Raw genomic sequence first — 27,300 nt, 5'->3', positions numbered from 1 at the left:
ATGCAGCCAAACAACTGGAGGGCCTGCCTCTGCACCACAGACAGAATGTATCAGACCCCCTGCTGATACCAGTCCACCATACTGTCCACACATGCCAACATAATTCAGGTCCTTGCATTGGCGGAGGAATCTGCATGCTTTGTTCTTCTAAGTACCTTCAGATGGGAGCGTACGATTTGAGCAAACAAACAAAGAAACACCACCTCATTCCTGTTCACTATCTGGAAACAAAACAATAAGAATCTATTTAATACAATACTATGATACAATAGGGGACAATACAATACTGCAGTACAATGTAATACAATATGTTATGATACATTACAATATGTCACTATATGATATGATACAATGGAATACCTTACGATATGATGCAATAAATTACAATAAGATATGATATTTACTATACATTACCATACGATACATTACAATATGATATGTCACAATTAGTGATGGGAGACAATTATAAAAATGATCTAATTAATTAGAGGCTTTGTAATTAATTAATCACAATTAATCGCATTTTTGTCAAATAATATTTGACACAATAAGCAAAGTTTTTCAATTCAAATAAATTTTGGTTTACCACTGAATAGACATATACGTGAACTTAAACAACAAAAATGTTTATGTTTCATTTATATTTAACTGGGCATTTTTCATCTGTCTACTACATTCACAGGTTACTGCAAACTCAAAGTGCAATTACAGCAATTGTATTCAACATTTTAAGACTTTTTACAAACTCAAGCATTTTCAGTGAAAAGTGGTCTATTGTGGGATGGCTACACAGTTTGCCGGTACCGGGACTGTCTTAGCTAATGTTAAGCTATGTGTTCACGTGCGTCTACGTCTGTGTCAATTTCTCGCATCCCATTCTTTGTGTATGTGAAATGCACCACATTCCATGCTGGCTGTGTTGCGCCGCATTTCGAGCTGCGTTCTGGTGTGTTGCTGCAGAGCTCATTTGCATGAAGTAGTATATGCAAATGCAGTGCAGGGAGTGGAGGTTCAATGCATCGCGAAATAGTTCTTAAACATCTAATCTAGCTGTCATTGAACTAAAATGAGGACAGATTCAGCATCTTATTTTTCGCCTCAAATGGTTTCAGAAATACTTTTTGCTGAGCTGTTTTCATAAAAAAAGAGAAAGTTTACAACCGAGCCGCCATGTTGGTCCAAAGCTTCTATTGGACTGAAGGTGTGAAGGCCTGTCATGTGACCACCTACTGGCCGGGAAGTGACATGCCCACTGAGTGGGTGACATTCAGGTACAGCGCATTTCCATGAGAGGAAAAACGGGCCTGTGGACATGTAGCTTTAGCTCTGGTGTCCGTGCTCACAGCAACATATTTTGCATTGAGGTGATACCGTCAGCTTTAAGTGCTGTGGAGATAAGTAAACTCTTTGTTGCACAATTTGCACCCCACCATGCTTTTATCGAAGCTGCCAACAAGCTCAATTCAGTCTCGTCTTCCTTCACTGTTGAACAATCTTTCTTGTGTGCTGATTCACTCAGTGCATCCTGTGCATCTTCTTCGCAACTTTAGGTTCATTACCACCGCTGGAGTGTGTGCATCATTGTTACCTGTTTCCCAGAAATTAGGGAACTGAGAAAGGTGCAATTAAAAGCATTATTTTTTTTCAACACACTATTTTTTCTGTAATTGATTAATGAAAATTAATGCGTTAAAGTCCCAGCCCTAGTTACAATATGATACAATTCGATACTTTACGATATGTTACAATACTTTATGATATGATACACTACGAAACGATACATTACAATATGATACATTACGATACGATACGACTTAACCTATCAAACAGTAATAACCATCATACACATCACATATCATCTGGATTCAGATCTCAGCAGCTCTCTAATTTTCGTTAAGACAGCAGACAGACTGATGTATGACAGAATTTATCAGCCTATATTTGAATCCATGGACTCTAAATCATCTAATAGAGAACAATATTTGCTATTTATCATAGATAACAGGTGTTTTAGTCAGAGGAGATACTTGAAAATCTGAGTGTGTTGTGATTGTGAGCTGCTCGACAGGACTGCACCACAGTTTGATCAAATCAGATAACATCGTTCAGTTTAGCATTACAGCGGGACACTGTAACTGATTTAAACAACAGAAAAATAATCTGGATCTAAAGGTTCAGTGATACAATGATATTACTGTATCTTCTTACAAATAAGTATATAAGGAGAACCTCAAGCCTGCAGACTCAGTATTTTCTTTTAACTGCTTCTGAAAACTCACTTTCATCATAAGATTTCCAAAAATCTTTTTTGTGTGTAACCTGTGGGAATGTATTTTTTGACTTTGTAAGTGGTGATTTTGAATATACTTTATTAATACTATATTTCTGTGTTAAGTACATTGGAAAGCACACTCTATTCACCAATGAAAAATAATATCCTGTCTTATAATTATATATGATTATTGTGAATCTCAGAGTTCCAACATCTGTATGTCATAATTATGATTATAAGTTTTCAGTAGGCTTAAAGGACAGGAACTCTTAAGAACTTACCTGACACTCAGAAAGTTTTTAAGAATATTTCACAATCAAAGTCAGTGCAGTGCAAAAGTATTTGCGCCCCGAGAGAAATCTTCTATTTTTGCATATTTTTCACACTTAAATGTTTCAGATCATCACAAAGTTTTTAAATGCAGTTTTTAAATGATGATTTTATTTATTGAAGGAAAAATGCTGTCCAGCCCATCTTGCCCTATGTGAAAAAGTACTTGCCCCCTTAGCTAACATTCTACCAAATGGCCAAATTCATTTGGCAGTTGGGTTCAGTTTCACCAGCCACACCCGCATATGATTACTGCCAGGCTTGTTGAATCTAAACATCACTAAATAGAACCTGTCTGGCATTGTGAAGTAGTGCAGGATCTCAGAAAACAGCCCATGATGCCATGTTCTAAAGAGATTCAGGAAGAGATGAGAAACAAAGTCACTGACATTTATCAGTCTGGCCTACCAAAATTTCTCTAAGAGGACGTCGATATCTAATCCAGGAGGTCACAAAAGAACCCAGACAAACATTAAACGATCGGAAGACCTCACTAGCCTCAGTTAAGGTCCGTCTACATGATTTCAAAATAAGGAAGAGACTGGGGGAAAATGGCACCCATAGGAGAGTTGCAAAGTCAAAACCACTACTGACCAAAAAGAACATAAAGGTTTGTCCGGCATTTGCAAAAAAAATATCTAATCCAGCTAGATGAGCCCCAAGACTTTGGGGATAGCATCCTGTGGACTGATGAGTCAAAGGTTGAACTTTTTGGAAGACATGGGTCCATTACATCTGGTGTAAAGCTAATACTGCATTCCACAAGAAGAACATGATACCAACAGTGAAACATGGTGGTGATAGTGTGATGGTTTGAGGACCTGGACAACTTGTCATATTTGATGGAATCATGAATTCTGTTCTTTATCAGAAAAAAAAAAGAAAAAAAAGAAAATCCTCCTGGAAAATATCCACCATCAGTTCATGACCAACTCAGCACAAATGGTTTATGCAGCATGACAGTGACCAAAAGCACACAGAAAAATCAACCTCTGAGTAGCCCAAAAAGAACTAAATTAAGGTTGGAGTGGTCAAGTCAAAGTCTGGACTTCAATCTAATTGAGATGCTGTGGCAAGACAATCTTAAAAGGGCAGTTTATGCTTGAAAACTAATGTGGCTGAATTAAAATTTATATTATTAATTTATTCTTCAGATAAGAGTGGGCCAAAATTCATCCATGGTGATGGAAAAGACTGATCACAAGCTGTAACAAACATTTAACTGAGCTTGTTGCTGCCAAGGGACTAACCAGTTATTAGGTTCAGGGGGGCAACTACTTTTTCACAGGGGTCATATTGGTTTTCAATAAATCTTCAATAAAACATAATTTAAAACAACATGCTGTGTTTTATGGGTTATCTCTGTCAAATATTTAATGAATATAAATAAAAGATCTGGAAAATTTAAGTGTGAGATATGCAAAAATACAAGATTTCTGTAGGGGGTAAATGCATGGCATGTAATTATTTTTACAGGGAATGTTAATACCTATTTCAGAGTCAATTTTAGATTTGGTCACATGAGTGAAGATTTTTAATTTTACTTGTAATTATGACAAAGCAATCTCAAAACTCTAAGGTCATGATCAGCTTTCTCATGATGATACATTTTTTCTTTTTCTGTTTGAATGTTTTTTAGTAAGAGAGCACCCTTTAGCCATAGCTTAGCATAAAAACAGAAAATACATAGTTCCCTTTTCCAATTTCCAAAGGTATACATCACACAATATCACTTCTTGTAGAAGTCCTCTCAGGGTAAGAGAAGAAAACTGCTTCTTGGCGAACTTTGCACAAGTTAAGAATATATGGGTTGAATTTTTACTGCAACTGCATGTTTTTGGGCCAACGCAACAGAATAACTTTCCATTTACGAAACAGAGTCTATAAAAACTGATGACAGTGTATTTTAGGATCATGCAGGGTAAAAGGGTTGCTGTTCATAGAAAGAGATGTTGCTGTCAAACTCTTTGCTATAAGGGCCTCAGTGTAAATTCCATTTACCTCAATTTAGTCAAAGTAAAACCAAAAATCTCAGATATTTCAAAACTTCAAGACATAAGAGCAAAACTGCAGGGGCAAGAGATAAGGTAGCAGGAGAAAAAATGAAATGCACAATTTGGATGGGAGACTACCAACACCACTGTAGCATCATCTGATGTTACACCTCCAGCAAAACATCTGGTAATAAAGCAAACAAACTGCAGGGCCAGACTGAGGTTTATCTCTCCAGATTGTGATGAGCTTTTACAGCACTGTGACTGAGTGTAAAGTGCTTTACGATCATGTCATAAATCTACTAAAAAGCCTGGGTTTGTTGTAACAAATCAGGGCTGCATGCCTACACTCCCTTCAAGCCAACTGCTTTGAATTGGAGAGGGAGAGGCAGCTTAATCACTGAGGATAGACAAAGCTCTGTCTTTGAGTCCACTCAAGTTTGTGGACGTATTCAAGCGACATTTACGTCAAAAACCAGACGTAAGTGGGCGAGAGACAGCTGGCCAGCACATCCACCTGCATCTTTATCAGTGGGAGGAGTCCACATGCATGCAGACACACACATAATAGCCTCATTGTGAGATGAGAATGCCAAAGCTACAGTAAATGTGGAAACATGTCCACCCTCAAAGACACACGGATCGCCTTTCACTTCTCCAATCAGAGACAAAGGTGCTCTTTATTTCCTTGCTGACAAACCCCTGGAGGAAACATCAGGCTCCCAGAGGCATCAGAGGAGGGAGGTACAACCTGAGCTCACAAATCACCATCTCTGTGTCTCTATCTCTGATCAGCCTCTCAGCTCAGTGACAGACAAAACACATTGCTGCAACATGCACCAGTGACACAGATAGAGGCTCTCAGACTGGCTTCGTACTATGTAGATGACATATTCAGATTCAGAGGAAAAACCTTAGAGTAAACTTCACACAGGGGCAGACTAAACACTACAACAAAAAGAGCCCTAAACTCAGTATAATCCAAACAAAAAATGCTGTTTTAATCCTAATTACACAATAATTATATGCTACAATTAAAGGTATTTGGAGTTTTAATCGTAAAGATGGGGTTTTAAATGGCAGCGTCTTTGGTGGTCACTGCTGTGATGATTTTCCATGGCCATCACCAAAGATTACTTGTTAATGATCACTGTGGCCCCTATGGCAGTGACTTTTTCCTTCATTTCTGAGTTGAGTTTCAGTTAAGTGGCACTGTTGTGTTCCACAGTTCTGTCAGTCTTTGGATATCTCCACATGCTGAGTTTGTAACTTAGGTTTCAGTTATACTCAATACACAAAGCCTTTTGTTTCTTCTTTCTCTCCATTTTGTTTGTTTGCTCTAACACAAGCTGCTAATGTTAGCATGGCTACTAACTGACATACTACTGACAATAGCAACCAGAGTCCATAGAAATATACAGGCAGATACCACAGACAGGCTTGTGAGATGTCATATTTAAGTCACCAAACAACAGGGAGTGACATTTTTATCTCAATATTTTAGTTTTACGAACACATTAAATTTGGTACATCATAGGAGGTAAGCCTTCTCCTCAGTTAGCATAATGTGAATGTCTCATTAGCTAGTAGCACTAAGCTAATTTCAAGACCAAACACTACATTTTTAAAAGTAACATATCAATAAGATGCAAAGAATTTTATTGATCAGCTAAATAGTCCAAAATATAAGGTATTTTCCAGGGTGATTAGATCAAAATTTCAGGTTTTAAGATCGCCGTTAATTTGTCTGTCCATGTATACGTCTGTTTGTCTGTTTGCAACATTATTCAAAATGGACAAACGGATTTCAATGACATTTTCAGAGAAGGTCAGAAATGACACAAGGACCAACTGATTCGATTTTGGCAGTGATGCGGATTAAAGTCTTGATCCACGGATTTGTTTAAGATCTCTGTATCATTGCAAGATAGCGTCACAGCGTCACTGTAACTATGACTACAAGTGAACACTACGTCAGCTACCTGCTGACAATCACATGATTGCGATCCTAATACAAATAGCCCGCTGCAGACTTACTGGGACTTATCCGTTGGAAATAATACAAGGAACAATTGATTAAATTGTGGGGGTGATTCTTAGTCCTTAGGTCACGCGATTCAGTATCCGGAAATAATGTACACATTCATAGCACATACCTGTGCTCAGCATAAGGTCATTTTGTTTGTGGGTATATCTATATTAAATGGCCACATTCTATGTTGCCATGATTTTTGATAATCAATTACTAATAAACAAATGCTGCATTTCTACAAAAAAATGCTGCATTTCTGACAATGCCATATGGGGGAATGAACAGCCTTGTTGGAGTACTGCGCTCTCTGAGTGCTTTTCTTATTTAATCTGCATTCAAATTAGATCTACAAGGCCAAATTTAAAAGTTTATTCTGACTTTTGTAAGGCAGAGGCAGGGACTGCTGCTGCTTTCTTGGCTTTAAAGCAAAGCAGCAAACCCCTAAGCAACTTCACATGTAAGTAACCTTAGTCTAATAGTACTCCTGTTACTGTATTTTACATTTTATTTTAGTTTTATATATTTTTACATAATTAGATTCACGATTATCAGTGTAATGTAAGGAACTTCATATAGCTCCAGGTAATTTCCCTGCTGAATCAGAATATATACCATTCAAACACTGTGACATAAAATATAAAAGTGTAAAACATTTTATAGAAATGCATTTAAGAACAGATTATGGAGCCGCAAAAATTTATGTAGTCTTGAACTTGAAAAAATGATGCACAAAATTACATAATTGAAGCCATTTAGCAATGCAATTTAAAAACAAAGTTAACAACATAGGAGGTAAATCATAAGTAGTGATTTATTTTATTTATTGAGGAATCAATAAAACAAAGCTGTGAGTGGCAAAGAATGTGAACTTCTCTGGTTAGTATTTAGTTTGAAAAGATTTTAAATTAGAGTTTGGTGTTTTCAATCAGTGGGATCATAATCAAGTGTGAGTAAGTGCACAGTCAACAATCAGAGAGTAAAAATAGTCCTGAAGTTTCTCCACTTGTAAACACAAAAGGAAATTGTTACCGTCCCTACTGGTCACCAATGCTGTGCACAGCAGGGCTGCTAAGAAAAAGCCCCTGCTCTCCATAAAGTACATTGCTGCCCATCTGTAGTTTGCTAAAGATTGCACAGACAAGCCGGAATGCTATTGGTAAACCGTTTTGTGAACCTATGAAGCCAAAACAGAACTTTCTGGAACCTGATCCCATCTGTGAAACATGGCAGTGCTAGTATCATGGTTTTGGCCTATTTTGCTGCATCTGGGCCAGGATGGTGCCATTATTGACAGAACAGGTAATTCTGAATTATATTATCATGCAATCAAATAAATATAATAATCCAGTGAATTCTAAAGGAAAATGTCAGGACATCTGTCTGTCAAGTGAATCACAAAGTTGTGGGTCATGCAGCAAGACAAAAACTCTGGGCACACAAGCTGCTCACTAAGGAATAAAGTTAATGCTTTGGAAAAGCCAAGTCAAAGTCTTGACCTTAATCCAAAAGAAATGTTGTGGAAGGAGCTGAAGCGAGCAGTTCTTGCGAGGAAACCCACCATCAACCCAGAGATGAAGGTGTTTTGTACAGAGGAATGGACTAAAACTCTTCCAAATTCCTCCATGCAGTGTTGGCTGCACTACTAGATACTGAAACCACAGCTGCATATACTTTCAAGACTCACAGATATGAACTATGGGATTGTTTTCCTCAGTTAATAAAGTATAATGTTTTGTCTAATTTTTCTCTTTATCTACTTTTAGAACTTGAATAAAAGTCTGATTATGTTTGAGCTCATATTTATGCAGAAATGTAGACAATTGTTAAAGGTTCACAGACTATAAAGCTGTAGTGGTTCAACACAGACTGAAAAAATAGCATTTTATTTCGACTAAATAAAAAACAGAGTTGATAGATAGCATTACCTTGCCAGTTGTACACTGGCAAAGCATGCTTTGAGCTAAATGCTAACACTAGCAAAGAACATTCCTTTAGTGGCAATGCTAACGCACTGATGACTAGGGGCTATATTGTTTTCTATATTCTCTGTCTTTTCCTAGAGTGGTAGTCAGCTAAAATTACTGCTGAAGGGGATGGAAATGCCATTGGTTTTGGAGGTGTTTGATAATATTGGAAATATTTTTCTTAAACTTTCCAATAATCCAAAAATACAGCCAAAATGTTGACATATATCAACCTGAATGAAAAATGTGTTCTAGGCCATGACACTGAAAGAAATGTCAGAGAATCAAAGTCATTGCAATTCATATACTGGGGAAATAAACACGGGTCACAGAAAATCATCCACTACTGCTATGCAAATATTAGGAGTTGGTTCACTGAGACAAACAGCTAGTAGCTTCAATTTCCCAATCTGGCCACTACAGAAGACACAATGAGAGGAGGTATCTGAAAGAATGCCAGACTTTGATGAGTCAAAAATTTAGAATACATTTTGGTTTCTAAATTGATTTTTTATTTATTTTTTTACTTAATTTGTTTATTTGGTCTATGCTTTCATTTCAGAGTACAATGAGATATTAACATGAAGAATTTCCAATAAATAATTGAAAAATTGGGGTGTTCTAAAACTTTTGACCACGTGTATGTCATAATTTATTTGCTAAATCTGTTTTCCCTGCACTTTGTAACATTGTATTTTTCATCAAAAGACAAATGTAAAAGGTTTTTAGTGATATTTTGAGATCAGAATTCATTATATGCTGTAAATGAGTGGATTAAAATGCACCTATTGCCAAATTCTGACCTCTAATCAAGAATAAACATATGGTTAGGCATTCAATCCAGATTCATGTCAGCCTGCGTCATATTATTGATGTCAGTGAACTTCAGTCCACATTTGGAGCTTCCTATTATCAACGCTTTACACAAACTGATATACTTCCCATGTAAATCTATTAAGGTTCCTCAGGTTTCTTACATAAAGAACATCACAGAATAGGTTCAGTAGAATGACTGTGTGTTTCTGAAACAAACCTTAATGCTTCTCTCACAGAAACATTTGTGAAATTACAATATTACACTTAGCAGGAAAATGCATTAATATCTTGAAAGACAGCTGCCCTCTCATTTTCGCAATCACTGATCCAATAATCACATACGCTGTTCCAGTGTTTTGTTTTAGTTGTACAGTATGATGCCAGGTAAATGCCAATGATATTATGACTTATTTTTGGCATTAAGCCATTTATAGACACAGTAGTACAACGATCAAACATTACATCATTTATTCCAATACCCTGCAGTGTCAGAAAATTTTGAACAGAACACTACATCTGAAGAATATCAAAAAGAGGGGGAACTGTTGCTGACTTATAGCACCCTCAACTGCTCCTACTCACACTATCGAAGGAAAGCAAGAGATGTTATCAGTCTGGATGTAGGCGGTGTGTTTTAACCATCTCCTGACAGGCACGGAGCTGTGAAGTGACTGCTCCAATCAAAGAGCAGAGTCCAGCAGCTCTGTTGAAAGGCAGGAATGCATCTCTCCAATGTGCTGTAAGCTACAGATGAACTCATTGCATGTCTTTGCAAAAAAAAAGATAACAAACCATATGCCAGTCAACACAGCAGAATGTCATTCCAACAAATATTACACACCTATTACTGATCACGTCCTATCTTAAACAAAGGCCACACCTTCAAAAGCTTCCACATAAGGGCTCTTCTGTGATGATTTGCAATGATTAACGTTGAAAGCCAGCTGCTAGTTGAGCAAGATTTCATCAGGATACCCTTACTGAATGAACACTTTTGAAGCTCTTTGAACATTTTCCCCACATGTCTGGAATTAGAGGCTGTAGATTGAAGTCCTGCTGCCTGGTAGATGGCTATCAACCAAACAAAGAAAGAACTCCATACATCTGACAAACAGTTGTGCAGGACAAATAATGAAAGAAACACAAATTAAATGGACACAGGCTCTGGCTTACATTTGCACTGAAGTTGTTAAAATAAGTACATGTGACCTGATGTGGTGAGCTGTGAAAAACTACAATAAATTTTGTGGGTGGGTGAAATGACCACAGAGAGACCACCAGAAATGGAACTAGAAAATGTAACTGGAGTGCCATCAGTGCTCTGTGGTTAAGTTAGAAATTACTCAACCACAGAGCACAGAACAGCACCTGGGCACAGTTATGTCGCAGTTCATCTTCAAGTTAAAGTGTTTGAGCCAAATTTGGGTTCAAAGATTTGATCAATCAAATATTTTGTGAGGGCTACACAGTGGCTTGGTAGTTAGCACTTTCGCCACATGCAGCTAAAAGATCCTTGGTTCGTGTCCCATCCTTCCCAGGATCTTTCTGCATGGAGTTTTCATGTTCTCCCTGTGCATGCATGGGTTTTCTCCGGGTACCCCGGCTTCCACCCACAGTACAAAAATATGCTGAGGTTTATTGGTAACTCTAAATTCAACTCAACTCAACTCAACTTTATTTATAAAGCGCTTTAAACAGCAGCTGCTGAAACAAAGTGCTGTACAATAAACAATAAATTAAAACATTAAAACAATAAATAAAACATAAATAAAACATACACATATTAAGACAGCAGCACAATAAAACAGAAGCAGAGTCTCATGCTGTGTTAAAAGCCAGTGAATAAAAATAAGTTTTAAGTTTTGTTTTAAAAACCGCCAGTGATGGAGCCTCTCTGATGTGCATGGGAAGATTATTCCACAATCTGGGAGCAGCAACAGAGAAGGCTCTATCTCCTCTGAGCTTCCGCCTCGACCTCGGAACCTCCAGAAGCAGCTGACCAGCTGATCTGAGGGTTCATGAGGGGGTATGAGGATGGAGCAGCTCAGAGAGATAGGGAGGGGCCAGACCATTTAAGGCTTTAAAAACAAATAAAAGAACCTTAAAATCAACCCTAAAGCGCACGGGGAGCCAATGGAGGGAAGCTAGAACAGGTGTAATGTGCTCATATTTTGGAGTGGTGGTTAAAAGACGGGCAGCAGCATTTTGAGCCAACTGGAGACGCGCTAGGGCAGACTGGCTAGCTCCAAGGTATAGTGCATTACAATAGTCCATCCTGGTTGTGATAAAAGCATGGATCACCATTTCAAAGTGCTCTGGTGTTAGAAAGGGCTTCACCTTGGCTAACTGTTGCAGGTGAAAGAAGCTAGCCTTTACCACGGCACTGATTTGATGGTCAAGTTTAAAATCAGAGTCCATTTTAAAACCCAGGTTGGAAACCACTGGCTTAACATAGTGAGCCAGGGGGCCCAAGTCAACAGGGGGAGACTCACAAGGGCCGCTGGGACCGAACACCATTACCTCAGTTTTCTTTTCGTTAAAACATAAAAAATTTAAAGCCATCCAGGCTTTAATGTCATCAAGGCAGGACAGGAGTGGTGTGACCGATTGAGAGTCTTTCTTTTTCAACGGCACATAAATTTGTGTGTCATCCACATAAAAATGGAAGGCGATGCCATGCTTCCTAAAGATGGATCCCATAGGAAGTAGGTATAAGGAAAAAAGAAGAGGCCCTAAAATTGAACCCTGCGGGACCCCAAAAGACAACGGAGCAGGGGGGGATTCAAAGATGTCGAGGCTCACACTCATAGTTCTGCCAGTTAAATAGGACCTAAACCACTGCAGTGCACTACCACTAATGCCCACCAAGTGCTGCAAACGAGATATTAAAATGTCGTGGTCCACTGTGTCAAATGCAGCAGTTAAATCCAGAAGAACAAGGACCACATAATCCCCAGAGTCGTTTGCCAGGAGAACATCATTAAAAACCCGTAACAGTGCTGACTCCGTGCTATGCAGAGTCTTAAAACCAGACTGAAAAACCTCCAGTACATTGTGCTCATCTAAAAAGGACTTCAGCTGGGCATGAACAACTTTCTCTAAAATTTTGGAAAGAAAGGGCAGCTTGGAGATTGGTCTGAAGTTAGATAAAACCGTGGTGTCAAAGCCAGGTTTCTTAAGCAGTGGTTGGACTACAGCGTGTTTAAAACTGGTGGGTACTACGCCAGTTGACAGACAGCTATTAATGACGGTTAAAACTGACTGCCCAATACATGGAAAAACCTCTTTTAAAAAATGAGGCGGGATGGAGTCATGAGGGGACCCTGATGACTTTATGTGGCTGACAATGTCTATCAAAAACGACAGAGTAACAGGCTCAAATTTATGGAGCCTAGCCGGGCAGCAGACAGAGGCAGAGGGGTCAACGGCCGGAGCTGAGATCAGTGCCCTTGTGCTAACAACTTTATCAATAAAAAACTCCTGAAAGTTGATGCACAGTTCAATGGATGCTTCCTGGCAAACCGGTTTGGGAGCATTTAAAACAGAGTCAATAGTATTAAATAAAACTCGAGGGTTGTGGCGGTTTGACTCAATGACTCCAGCTAAGTGAGCCCTTTTGGCTTCCTTAACCACAGTCTGATAGTCTCTCCAGCAGTCTTTTAAAATTAAAAACGACACTCGCAGATTGTCCGTAGGTATGAATGTGAGTGTGCTTGTATGTCTCTAGATGCAGCCCTGTGATAAACTGGTGACCTGTCCAGGGTGTCTCCTGCCTTCACCCTAAGTCAGCTGGGATAGACTCCAACCCCACTGCAACCCCAATGAGAATTAAGTGTTATATCAATAATGGATGGATGGAAGTATTTTGTGAACACTTTGATTACCATGACCTTCACACTAACATTAGTGGAGCTGTGCACTGAACTGCAGCACTGATCAGCAGACTTTACAAAACTTCAGCTAACACTGGAGGGGCAAGGAAAATAACTATAACCATATAGTCTGTTTTGTCTCAAAACTCCTGTACAGCAGTTTTGATAACGACAGTCTTTTGCTGTACAGACAAGACTTTGAACATACATCAGGGTCTGACCTGTAGTTCTTTGCCCTTCCTCTGCAGTCCAATGTTGAGGGCCTCCTCTGCTTCTAGCTTGGAGCTGGTACTGCTGATCTCCAGGTCTTTCCTTCAGCGAGAAAGAGAATATACAATCTAAATTAACTGAAGCACCGGAAAAAAAATAATCCAGTCAGCTTATAAATGTACAGTAAATGTTATCAATCACTTCAAAAGCCATTTCAATGAGAATTTTCTGTGAGACAGACTGGAAACTGAAATGGAAGAAATCCCAGGAATCTTTCTAGAGTTGGCCGAAGTGAGCAACTGAGTAAGTAGGTTCAAGGTCAGAAAGGTCAGGATCAGGAACCTAACAGTCTCTCTAACAGAACCTCAGGTAATGCCATCCACACAATGGCGGAACATCATGCTATGGGTGTTCTTCGCTGCAGCAGGGGCAGGGAGACTGGTTTAAATTAATGGAAGGACTAATGCAGTAAAATATAGAGAGGTCCTTGAAGAAAACCTGCTGCAGAGTGCAGCAAACTAAAACTGGGGCAATCGTGCAGTGTCTGCAGTACAAATTACTGACTGTCCTTGAGTGGCCCAGCCAAAACCCAGACTTAAACCACACAGAACATCTGCGGAGAGACATGAAAATGGTTTTTCACAGATGCTTCCCATCCAATCTAACCATCTGCCAGGAAGAATGGGGTAAACTGCCCAAATCCAAGTGTACAAACCTTGTAAATATTTACTCAAGATGATTCAGAGCTGGAGCTCCTGCCAAAAGAGCTTCAACAAAGCGTTTAGTTAAGGGTCTAAATACTTTGGTAAATAAATTTACAAAAAAAAAATACAGAAACAAAAAACAACAAAACAAAAACATGCTGTCACTTTGCCATTTTGGGTGACTGAGTGTAGATTGTTGAAAAATGGTAAAGTGCTCTCTGAATCCACTGTACATAATATTTTCAGTTATGGAACATATAACATCACTGGCTTGATTGAAGCCATGGCTTTTTGTCAGTCAAAGGAGTTTGTTACACATGTTTTTTTGTAGTGGCTATTATGACATGACAGAGCTATTACAAGCCTCAATGCTTGTATGGTATTTAGAAACTAATGCTTCAGAGGCCACACCATCATCAACACAAAGCCAAAGTGTGTTTGTCAGTCGGATGACATTCAGTTTAGACAGATGGACGTGATGAACCTTCTGACCCTTGGGGACAAACATGTAAAATTGCAATCACATGTCTTAAAGGTGTTTGGCATAAGGAAGACATGTTTTACTGTTTATGTATATGTATGCTTTGACAACCTCTTTTTGATTTCAACAAATTGCCAATAAAGCCTCACTGAAATGAAAGCTGAGTTAAATTGAGTGGCAGATTTCATATACTCTCCCAGTGAGGACTGTTTGAAAAACCACAGTAGCTTAGCAACAAGGTGACTCACTCACTTTATTAATGTTTGAGAGGGTCACGCAACTATCAATGCCAAAGAGAACAAGTTTTAACTCTGTGAGGGAAACAATACCGTAGGTGTGTGCTGTATGTGTCTTTTCTGACAGCTGGCTCTTGTCTTCAACTGCTTGTTGCTGCAAGGTAATGTACAGTGAATGATTCCATTTGCACCTACATTATTGAGGGCAGATAGCAACATGTTGGGATGTAAGGGAATGCCTGGGGGTGAGAGAATGGGGGAGGGGAGATAACTGGAGTGTGGAGCAGGTATAGTATCCTCTCAGAGTCCAAGCTCTGCTGCCTCAGGACAGCAGCATCATATCAGAGAGTGGAAATGTTTCTGAAGTTTCCATCAGGTTGTGTCTTTCCTGGGGATACTAGATATGATCAGTTCAAAGGAACGTCCATAGACATCTGTGGATAAGACCCGTTGTCACTTGTTTTTGTTCTGAGTGGAGAGTAATTCTCACAAAAATCATTCACCATGTGTTTTCTGCTTTTTGTTGGCTGATATAAGCGTTTATAAGGTTGGTTTACAATCTACATCATAGTTGGCATGAATGCGTACTTTCTGAAAATGTTTATATTAATATTTTTCTTTTTAAACATTGACTAAAGGGTATAGTTTAACCCTATGCTGACTACAATTTATAGAGGATTCTACAAATTGATGATAAATAATTCTATAATGTGGCTTCAAAAACTGGTCTCAGCATGCTCATGTTTACAAAACCAATCTGTTATGTTTAACAGGAAAAAAATCTATGGGTGAGCACAATCAGGAGTCTGTAGCCATGCTAGCAGCTCTGTGAAACTGGAATTAGGATGCTAACAGTCTCACAACACTGACAATCTTTTAAAGTTGTCAAATGTTTTTCTTTTGAATAACTCATAACAATTTCCCATTGTAGATATGCAGATATATTCTGCACATCTACTCTCATCTTGCACACAGTCGTCTTGTACAGTGACACCTCACACATCAGCACAGTAATCACTATTAACAGGATTCTTATTGTAGGTGAGAGATGTAATAAACCACCTTTCGTCAGATTTTGACAGGTCCCAATCAGAAGCTGCCACGTCACAACCGGAAGTCCCACCTTACCCCTTATGGAACAACAATATATTCTAATATATAGGAAAATATATTGCATTATATTAAATAATATATTTCCATATATGTTCAATTACTGCTTATATTTTTCAGTATATTGCAATATATGTATGGACCATATATGGCTATATATTGGTATATATATGTGACATATAATGCAAAAATGACAAAAAAATCCATATATTTTTACATGTATACATGTACAAATTATAATTTTATTGACATATGTTTACTTAAAGCTGAACTGATATTCATCTGTCTTTGTTTGCAAAGTTTTTAATATATCAAACTATGTGGGATGGTAAACAATTTTGGTAACATGGTTTAAAAAAGGAAATTTTCATTTAACCACTGTATCAAAATGAAAAATTTAATTCAAATTTAATTAATACATGAAACATATTCTTCAATGTGCCTATAAAGGTCTAAAATCTTTACATATTTAGGCAAGTGAAGATGTATATTTAAATTACAGATTTCAAATAGTTTGACAAAAACACAATTTATTTTTTGACCAAATCTTGGCTTAATGGATAAATCTCCTCAGTCAGTGCTTTCCTGTGATTAGGAACAAACAAACAAAATAGCTTGATTTTAATACGTGTATTTTTTACATACCAAAACCTATCAGTGTTTACCTCAAAAAGTTTTCCATAATAAATATTCTATTCATAGCTGCTTGCTTTCACACATAGCACATGTGTGAAAGCAAGCAGCTATGTATGGAGACTTTTAAAGGGGAGTAAGAAGTTTTGATCATAATTCAGCTAACTTGATTAAGCCTAAACATAAGTGTTGGTTTCTATTTTTGAAATGAAGGCAAATGAAGTTAAGATAACAACACAAATTATACAGCTGAATAAATGCATGCATAAATTGACTATACAGTGTCAGTTTCTGTGACTAAGTTCATAGGCACAAATTACACTGAAATTATGTTTAATGCCTTGGGGAGATTTTTTCTTGTGGTCAGCAAGCACAATTAGCCTGACCTCATTAAACAGAGGCAAAGTTAGCTAGCTGTCATTTAGCTACTGCTAATACAGACTCACAACGGCATTGTTTATAGCCAGTTGGAATGAAGCAAAAACATTAACCCTTTTTTCCATCGTTTTGTTCTTGCTGGAATCTCCACTTTATCAGAACCTGGGTGAAAATATTTTCTTTTTAATCTGTCCATTTTCCTCAGTGGACACAGGCACTTGCAAGTAACCCTCTGGTCAAGTTGTAATTTGAGAGCACTGGGCCGCGATTGGTCCACAAACACGGACGTTACGGGACGAATGAGTATTTGCCAATCGCAGCACAGGAATGTTATCCAATCACAGCAAAGTAAAGCGGGACTAGGCGCTCAGGACCGCGAATTCAGGAAAAGAGGAGATTAATTTCAACAGATTGATTTTGCGAGATAATGTCGAAGTTTCGGTATGCCCTTGTTTCTTGGTCAGAAGGACCCGACAAAGATGCTGTTAGCATTGTACCAACAAAGTGGATAGTTGACTTTGACCCTGCCGATACTTCCAGAACATATCTGGTGGAGTGTCGAATAGCTAACACCAAGAAGCCTGCTAACGGATGGCAAGTTGAGCAGGCAGTGGTGCTGCAGCTAGCAGGTGAGTTCTTGCTCTTAATTTTAACAGTGACCATAGTGTTAATTAGGATGCTAAAAAGATAGCATTAATTTTGTTAGCAACTTGTGGCTATGGCTATGTCTTTCCTGTAAAATATGCTAAGTTACACTCAATCACACATCAGGTTATGTTAGCTCAGTGTTTCTCAAATAGTGGGGTGCGCCCTCCTGCGTGGACGCGGGCGACTGGGAGGAAAAGTTCCGTCTAAGCGGAACTAATTAGCTGAACCATTGTTTTAACGTCGGCCTGTTTTTCACGGCGCACAACCTGCGCTGGCCGTTTCGAATCAGAAGTACGGGACGGGTGAACGCGTCGTTTATGTGCAGTTGGAACGCCGGCGTACATGATCCCGTCACCACCTCGGCTCATTTACTCCAATTAGTTTTTACCAGGGGTGTGAAACATGCGACCCGCGGGCCAAAACCTGCCCGCTAGATGGTCCATTCCGGCCCGTGGGACGACTTTACAAAGTGTAAAAATTACAGAGAATACATTAACTGTAAATTGTAAATTTGTAGAATTGGAAATTTTCAATAATTTCTAGACCTTGACAAGTTGTTTTGATCATAAAGTAAAATACTAGATTGCTCAGCTCCAGATAGCTCTGACTGAATGTTTCGTGCCTTTGTAGATAAACTGTGATCTGGCAGTTGCAATGCACATGTAAATGATGAACTGAGGCATCCAACTATTGAAATTGAACTTATTTCTCTTCAGAAATTTCGGGGTGTTCATAATGTTTTGTAAAAAGAAAATTGTGAACATTTTCAGAATGTACTTTTTTGAGCTTAAACAAATGGAAAAAGCTGAAGTTGTGGTGATTTATAGGTTATGATGCTGTGATTTTACTGGTGGGGCCCACTTGAGATCACATTGGGCTGAATATGGTCCCGGGACTGGAATGAGTTTGACACCCCTGATCTTTACTGTGAAAAACAACAAAATGGAATCATGGAATCAGATATAATAACACAGTCCTGCATATTCACATTTTAGTATAAAAACAGTTTATACTTATATATATATATATATATATATATATATATATATATATATATATATATATATATATATATATATATATATATATATATATATACTATACTGTGTTGATAGCTTTTTATGGTATTTTTTTTTTATCTTCCTGCATCAATGTAGAAAAAGAGAGTACACTGAGGTCTGCTGAGCGGGAACTTTTAAAAGTGGAGGAGTCAAAACACGACAAGAGACCCAGGAAACCCAAACGTCTTTTCTTTGAGGAAGATAAGGAAACAGCACCCACTGGAAATGCAAACTCTGTAATTCCAAAAAAGGTAACTGAACAGTAGTACAATACAAAGTAGGTGGTGGTACTGTGTTCTCTTTTAGACAAGTATTAGTATTGGTGTACATTACTTAGTACTGAAGTACATTTTGTTTATAGATCTACACCATACTATAGATGTCAGAGTTTTGTTTCATGATTACCTTTTAGTACATTAAGGAATTAAAATGACTAAAAAAGCATTTGTCAAGTCCAGTGGTTAAACCATCATTAAAAGTGTAAATATCTGTACTCTATAAAAGAAACCCAAACTTGCAGCTCAGAGACAGGCTGAGGAGGAAATTCTTTCTGAGGACAACCAACTGGGGAATCATCAAGCATTGAAAATGCTGACCAAATCAGAGTGCTCCAGAACCAGGTCAGGGCTTTGCAGAAGGAAAACACCAGACTGCGCAACATGGTAGTTAAAGGTAAGGATCTATTACAGAATAAATAATAATGACCGCTTCTTTATTTTAGATTGAATTCATACACGTGCACTTCATTTGAGATAAAATAAATTAATGCATTAATTGGTTTGTCTTGAATCTGACATTGTCAGATACAGTCTGTTGTGTTTCTATTATAGTACAGGTTTTTCCGTCTGTTTTGTCGTATAGTATGTGTTGTATTGGCAGATAAGGCTCTGGTGGCTGCCAACAATTTCCCAATCCTAGTCTTATCCTAATTTGATAAGAGGTAAGCTTTCCTTCCCAAAATGTGTTGCATGGATAATAGGTAGAGACTGTATCTTTCAAATGTGAAGACCTGTGAAATTAGTCTGCCTTGTGAGTCTAAGAAATAATACACAGAACTGTGATTCAGCATATTGCCACTATTGTTCCCGCCTATATAGTTTTGTAGCAATTTCCTTTTTTTACTGTAATTGTTTTCCAGAAATTCCAATTTTGTTAATGGAAATGACCAAGGTTCTCACAAACCGTTCTCCCACCGACCTCCGTAAGGTCGAAATTGAGGGTGAAACTACGCCTTGCAAACCTTCAGAAGTAAGTTGTAATCGGTAGATTTTGAGCAGAAATGAAAAAGATAGAGTAGCGTCATGCAGCTTGTAGTGATTTTCTTTGTTTTTTTTGTTTGTTTTTTTTGTTACAATTAATTAGGTGAAACTTGGGAATGATGGCATTACCACTGTCTCAGCTCATTGCTGGGAGACTGCAAAAGCACAACCTACAGCTAATGGGATGGCACGAGTGCTGCTGATGGGACTCTTCAGTGTTGATGTTCTCCTGAAGTCTAACCTGACCGGGGGGCTCAACAAAGTCGATCCTACTGCAGAGCGGCGACAGGCTCTCGATGGGAAGAAACTGAAGGCTTTACTTGGTAAAACATCCATAGCTTTTTTCAGAGTTGATGGCAGGTTTCCTTTTTTTAATCTTTTGTTTCAAGTAGGCACCTACCTACCATAGCCAGCAAATGCATCCGCATTGTCGTAAACCACAGCTAAATAATGCAGCTCTTCTAAACAAAATTGGTGAAATATTGCAGGTTTAAACATCATTGAGCCTGACAATGACTGATTAATCTATTTCTAAAAGTGGTCTAACAGCAAACAAATTACAAACTGCAAATTCATAGGACTACACAGTCATTTTCTAGCAACAAGCAACACCTAGCAGGGCTATGTTCAAATGGCATACAACAAGTAAATAAAATACTGTAAATACACATTAACACATGTTTCAGTAGAGTTTAAAAACAAGCAGTGACCCTGACTGTCGTGTTTTGCAATTGCTCCAGAACATAATCTGGATCCAGGGCTAGGGCATTTATTTTGCAGTTTTTATTTATCAAGTATGTTCATGATATTTACTAGTCTAGCACTACTCAGAGACCCAAATGTCAAATTGGTGACCTGCCTCTAATCACTACCCTCAGGGCAAATTTTGCAAACCTTATTCTTCACTGTTTGCCTTCCCCCATCATTCACCAAGCCAGCTCATGATTTACAGGTAATGTAGATACTGTATAGCGTAATATAAATTGTTGTAACTCTCTATATAACATGTCTTATTTTTGTTATTCTTTTCCCCCACAGATGCTGTGGTGAACCATCACCCAGGGACCAAGATATCTGATTTAAGAAAATCAATCAACACAAGGATTTGTGAGTTAAGGCACCAGGTGAAGCAAAAAAACACGTCAAATGTTAAATAGGATACCAGAAAGTTGTATACTTTTGGTTCTTTTCTTTTTGTTATTTTCCTTGTTTGGATGTTGTTCATGTCATGTAATGACTAAGTTCTATTTAAAGTTGTTTTTGTATTGTGTTATGGTAGCTCACACATCCAGTGTTAACCGTCTTTATTAGGGGCAATGTTTTTAACAATGCAAACCTAGTTTTAGTTCCGAGCTTTCTGAGGAGGGATTTAAATCTTGCATTGTAGGTGGGTGATAGTTGGTATCCATAGCAATCCTTTCTGTTAAGCAACTTGATTGATGTGTACTAATGTTTAAAGTTGGTAGACAGTCAAGCATGTTTTATTTTCAGATAACAATTAAAGATGTCTGATTGAATACCCATTGTTCTGCACCTTTTCTTTATCTTATCTTGTACATTCATACACATCTACAATCTAAATTTTTTACGTATTTATTTATATACGCTCATATGTGCATCTATATATAATGAAGTGTATTAATTATATTATTAGATATATTTCAATATAAAAGTAAATATATTCATCCATATATGTTATGTAGTGAAGTAAATATATTACTACATATATTTCAATATAAAAGTAAATATATTTATCCATATATGTTATGGTCTGTATTAAGTATATCATTACATATATTTCAATATAAAAATAAATATATTTATCCATATATGTTATGGAGTTTATTAAGTATATTACTACATATATTTCAATATAAAAGTGAATATATTTTCATATATTTTTCAATATATGAAAAGCGGCAATTCCTTATGTATTTTTCAATATATTGTAATATATTAATACAATACATAATTCCATATATTTACAATATAATTTTAAGGTGCAATATTTGTTGTTTTTTTAGTTAATTATGATTCAGAATCAGGTGGTACTGCCAAGACAGATAGTAGCTTTATTATATTTTTTCAATTAACCAATAAATCAAAACATTAAATATTCCAATATATTGGCATTAAATATATTCTAAAATATATTTTCTTTGCGTAAGGGACCATGCCCCGAACAGATGTTTGTGCCGGAAGTCCCGCCTTCACCTACTCTAATCTGCCTGGCAACCCAAAAAAAAAAAAACCCTAAACAGACCCAACCGGAAGTCCCTCCCTCTTTAACTGACAGAAGTTTATCTAAACGGAACCAGACGTGTCCCCCTACCCCTCCCTTTCATCCTATGACAGAGCTTTTTAACAGTCTTTGAGAGAAACCCGGGAAATTTGAACTAAAAGGTTCTGTCTAGCATTATCTCCAGCTTTTCTCTAGCTTTTCTCTTCTCTCCCCTTCCTGCATCCTCTGAACCAAAATGCTACTGTCCAGTATTTCTCCCCACACCTCTCACCGGGACTAGAGGTGTCCGTTTGAACACAAGAACCCCCTTCCTCCCTACCTCTCCCTCCCACCGGAAGTCCCTCCTTAACTGACAGAGGTCTATCTAAGCAGAACTGGCCAGAAGTCCAACTGACAGAGGTTTGCCAGCCAGAAGTCCAACTGTCAGAGGTTTATCAGTCTAGGTGGGAGAGGTGTCCGTCTGAACAAAAACGGTACTGTCTAGTGTGTCTCTCTACCCATCCCCACACCTCTCACCAGACCAGATGTGCACCCGGGAAATTTGAACAAAAGGTACATTGAACAGCTTTTCTGTTGAGGGGGTTGGTGAGGAGGATAATGACGATGTCGCTGGAAGTGGGCTGTATTGATCTGAGAGTGTAGACACTAAGAAGAGCACAGGAAAGATAGTAGCTGATTAAACAAGTGCTAAGTGATCATGACAAGATGCAAAGGTAACTAACACTGAAAACGGCTGACTGTGACCTGCCATACTGCTGATTGTTTGTAGGAGACTCCTGCTGAGAGAGACTGCAGCAAAGGCTGACTGTTGGAACTAAACAAAACTAGTTGCTCATTCGTACCTGAAATGTGGGGACCAGAATAAATGAGGGGTGGAGGTACAGCCTACATCCACAAAGCCATAATTGGAGCTGTGCATTCATTTAGGACATAGGCATTTAGATCACCATTAGACACTGGACCGTTTAACTGTGGCTGAAACTCTGAGGTGCTTTACAGGCCCTGAAGTAGGCCTCTTGTTTGTTTTTTTTAGCAACTTTATAATTCCTTGGGTGAGGCCCAACTTCAAGTACTCTGCTTCTCTTAAAACCAATGTGACAGAGCAGCTTCAATAAAGACATTTCACTGACTATAAACTCATGTTTTATTCCCTGACGTATATTTCAGTAATGGAAAGACAATAATGTGATGTTTGGTCTCATTTGACAATTTTCATGAGGAAGATAAGAAGTATGCAAGAATCAGCCAAAATATCCAAGAATTAACTAATGACAAACAAACTCAAAATAAAACAAAGCAAAAAAAAGGGGAGCTCTGCTTCTACCAGCTGGAGGAGGGTGAAACGCCGAGGCCTCTAGTCGTCTCAGCCATGCTGACCTCCAACGACTGGAGCCTGCTGAAGATGGTCATGCAGCAGCATCTCCAAGAGACTTCTCAGGAAAATATAGTGGAGTCTGTACCCTCTAAACGGCTGAGGTTGGAAAACCTCCCCGCTTGCACAGAGGTGCACCTGAAAAGAGCGGTCTTCAGCGTGGTATGGCAATCCAAAGTAGTGGGATCTGGTAGATGGTACTTCAGAACCACTCTCCGATCAATGGGAAAGAAGAAACCTGCAGAGTTCTTTGTTTTGGAGAGTTATAACGCTGACTATGGGGTATTCCATACTGTCCTGGTCTTGCCGTTGGGTGCATGGATTGAGTGAATGGAGAAGGCCGCAGAAAAGATCACCACTTTCTTCTCTAACTGTCGGAGTTGGAGGAATACTCTATCTGTCAAAAAAAACTTTATCATTCTAATACCACGCCCTCTACTTCTCAGTTGCACCTTTTTTCCGGTCATTACACCATCACCGCCCACCCCCGTGTGTCATAAAGATGGTCAATGGAACCGATGATCACAGAGACTTGCAACCTGCCTACTGATCAACCTGAGCGCGGTCAACCAGCAGCAACAGCAGCCCCAGAAGCATCTCACACCGACCGCTGTGCAGCCAATGTGGTACCCGCGTCCCAGAAGGCTCTTTGGTTCTGCTGACTCAGAGGGGGATTTGATGGAGCTCGACAACTCTCCGGTACCTAGCACGCCTACCCTTTTTGCAGGCCGTTCTGAGCCAGCTCCTCCCGGATACCCGGCAGCCCCAACACCAGCAGAAGCAGCACCACCAGCAGCATGAGCAGCAGCACCCCCACCACCACCAGGGGAGGGTAGCAAGGGGGATGAGGCTGACGGGCTGTTGTCAAAGGCCTTCTTCGGCATGGTGAAAACAGCCATACTTTATCTCCTCGATAAAGTTCTGGAAACATACAGGGAGAATTGCTACGGATGCCTGACCGATCATCCTAGCCAGAAAGATCACCCATGCCTGGAAACAATTACGTCTCACTTCTACCAAGACAACTTTTACACCATCATCAGCAAGCTCTACACTCCCAACTTTATCTCTGCCATCCAGCACCTCTTAACCCTGCATAACTTCCCCACGGAGGAGAAACGCATTAGAATTGGGCGGGCGGCTGTGGCTCAGGTTGTAGAGCGGGTCATCCAATGATCGAAGGGTCGTCGGTTCGATTCCCGCTCTGTGCTAGTCATGTGCTGTTGTGACCTTGGGCAAGACACTTCACCCACCTTGCCTCTAGTGCGGCTACTCACACTGGTGTATGAATGCGTGCGAATGTTGGTGGTGGTCGGAGGGGCTGTAGGCGCGGATTGGCAGCCACACTTCCGTCAGTCTGCCCCAGGGCAGCTGTGGCTACAAATGTAGTTTACCACCACCAGAGTGAGAATGTGTGAGTGAATGAATAATGGATCCATTGTACGCGCTTTGAGTATGCCTTAATAGAAAAGTGGTATATAAATCTAATCCATTATTATTAATTGCTGCCGGAACTGTTTTGTTTGACCTGAGATCAGAGGCGTACGTCCAGCATACCATCAACGATATGTTCTACGCTCTGATGAAAAAACACAACACCGTCAAATTGGCAGACCTTGCAACGGTGGCCTACATATGGAAGCAACCCACAACACCCACAACACCATAAGTACCTGAAGTGATGGGGAATTACGAGGTAAAACTTGTGACAGAAGTGGAGAGAAACACAACCGTGTCTCATCTCATAGAACTCTTGAGTCAAGCGATTGAGAACAGAGTTTCAACTGGTAGAAAACTAAACACATTGAGGGTTAGAGCAGCGGACATTGAGAGACTGGAAAATATGATGGAAACGGTTAGAACCCACTCTTTTTCTCCATCTTAGGGTGAGAGTGTACACCGTACCATATCTGTCAGCGATCCTGATTTGTCAGATACCTTTAAAGACATTTTAAAAGAATTGTAAATTTTGTATCAAGAAATGTTTTTTTTTTCTGTTCTGTTGTTTTAAAAAAGTACTGCTTTAGTACTTGTTTTCTAAACAATATTTTTAAAAATGTTGTTAGTACTTGTTTTCTAAAATAAATCAGTAGATTAAAAAAATGTTTTGCGCTGAATAACCCTAAAAAAATAAATAAATAAAAACTGTTTTGTGCAGAATAGTTTTTACTGCTTGTTATTTTCTAAAAAAAAAGTTTTTATGAAACGTTCTTTTTAAAAATTGTTTTTGTGTAGAATAGTTTTTTATAAAGTATTTTCTATAAAAATGTTGTTTTTGTTTTTTTTTACAAAATGTTTTCTAAAAAATTTTTTGTGTAGAAAAGGTTTTTTTTATTTTGTTTGATTAGGTTTTACTGCTTGCTGTTTTAAAAAATTATAAAATATTTTTGTGTAGAATAGTTTTTATAAAATGTTTTCAAAAAAGTTGTTTCTGTGTAGAAAAGTTTTTATAAAATATTGTTAGTACTTGTTTTCTAAAAAAATTTTAAAAATAAAGAAATTTTTTATTTTAAAACAAATAAATAAAATGTTTTTAGTACTTTAAAAAAAGTAAATAAATAAAATGTATGGTGCAGAATAGTTTTTAGTACTTGCTTTCTAGAATGGTAACTATATGGATGTGTTGTTGCCCAATTTAACAGGCTGGACTCTCAAGCCAAACTTGACATTTTCCTCCTCTGTTGTTTCAGCTTAATTTATTTGATGGTGAGACACAGCAGGCAAAAGTGTACATGTGTCAGCAAATTTACAGGCCTAATCACAGGAGGTAAAGCGAAAAAACTCTATTGCCTGTTTTTGGTCAGTACCCAAATCCTCGAGAGTTAATTTGAATCTCTGTGACAATTTGGCATACATTGTTGAACTTTTCTTTTCAGTTCTTGTTTGAAAGTGCATTTTCTGTTATGACTGATTATCTTATGATTCCTCTCCTCACAAGTTCCTCCCTACGGCATCTCCTATGCTGTCACCCTTAAAATGTTTAGATGGAAAGAGACAATCAGACCTCAAAGCTCTGTAGATACAAAAACATGAAGACACCCAACCTTCCCCTATTTTTTTTTCTTCTTTTGTTTAATGTCAGAGTTCGGTGCGTGTTGTGTAGTGTGACTCCAATGAGTTGTCCTCCCTCCCCATGTGTAAACTTGCCTGCCGAGTCCTGCTCTGCCCAAACAATCCCTGCTGCGAACTTAGCACAGGTTCTGTTCAGTGGTGGCTAGCCCTTCTTTCTTTGCCTTTTCTCACCAGAAGTTAGTAGCTCTTTAGAAATTAGAATTTGTTTTTATTCAAGTAAAATTGTTAAAGGGCACAATGGTGTTTACTCGGACATAATGTCATGAGTGCACAAGTCCAGACTGTGAATGTAAATTGTACATAAATTGCACCCTGAGTGTGCAATGTAGCCTCGGGTGCGCTCGTCTCCTCCATTGGGCTGTGTGATTGTGTGAAAATGATCAGTTATGGCTTTTTCTGAAAGATCAGTGGGAGACATTTGATACTTTTCATCCTGCTCATCTTTATGTGCATTACCTGTTTTGTTGTACACTGAATCTTGTACAATACATGCAGCTTCATGTTTAAAGAAAATCCTTAAAGGAAAATCTTTTGCATTTTTGATTTCAAAAGGCATGTCATATCTACTTTTTAAATGTATTACAAATATCTGTATGTTTGGTTTACCACCTTGT

At 38.5% G+C, this 27,300-nt stretch overlaps 1 protein-coding gene across 4 annotated transcripts in view; it reads right to left on the bottom strand.

The window, feature by feature from the left end:
* The window catches only part of LOC111586083 (putative uncharacterized protein MYH16), a 139,855-nt gene that overhangs the window by 24,987 nt on the left and 87,568 nt on the right, over positions 1-27,300 (bottom strand). For all 4 annotated transcript variants that reach the window (XM_055004769.1, XM_055004770.1, XM_055004768.1 and 1 more), the window contains exon 6: positions 13,502-13,592. In XM_055004769.1, coding sequence (XP_054860744.1) covers positions 13,502-13,592 — 91 coding nt within the window. The remainder of the gene's footprint in view (positions 1-13,501; positions 13,593-27,300) is intronic.

The sequence above is a fragment of the Amphiprion ocellaris genome, chromosome 18, assembly GCF_022539595.1.
Source record: "Amphiprion ocellaris isolate individual 3 ecotype Okinawa chromosome 18, ASM2253959v1, whole genome shotgun sequence".
In the NCBI taxonomy this organism is placed as follows: Eukaryota; Metazoa; Chordata; class Actinopteri; family Pomacentridae; genus Amphiprion; species Amphiprion ocellaris.
The sequence above is the reverse complement of the archived record's forward strand: the minus strand, read 5'-3'. Positions and strand labels throughout refer to the sequence as shown.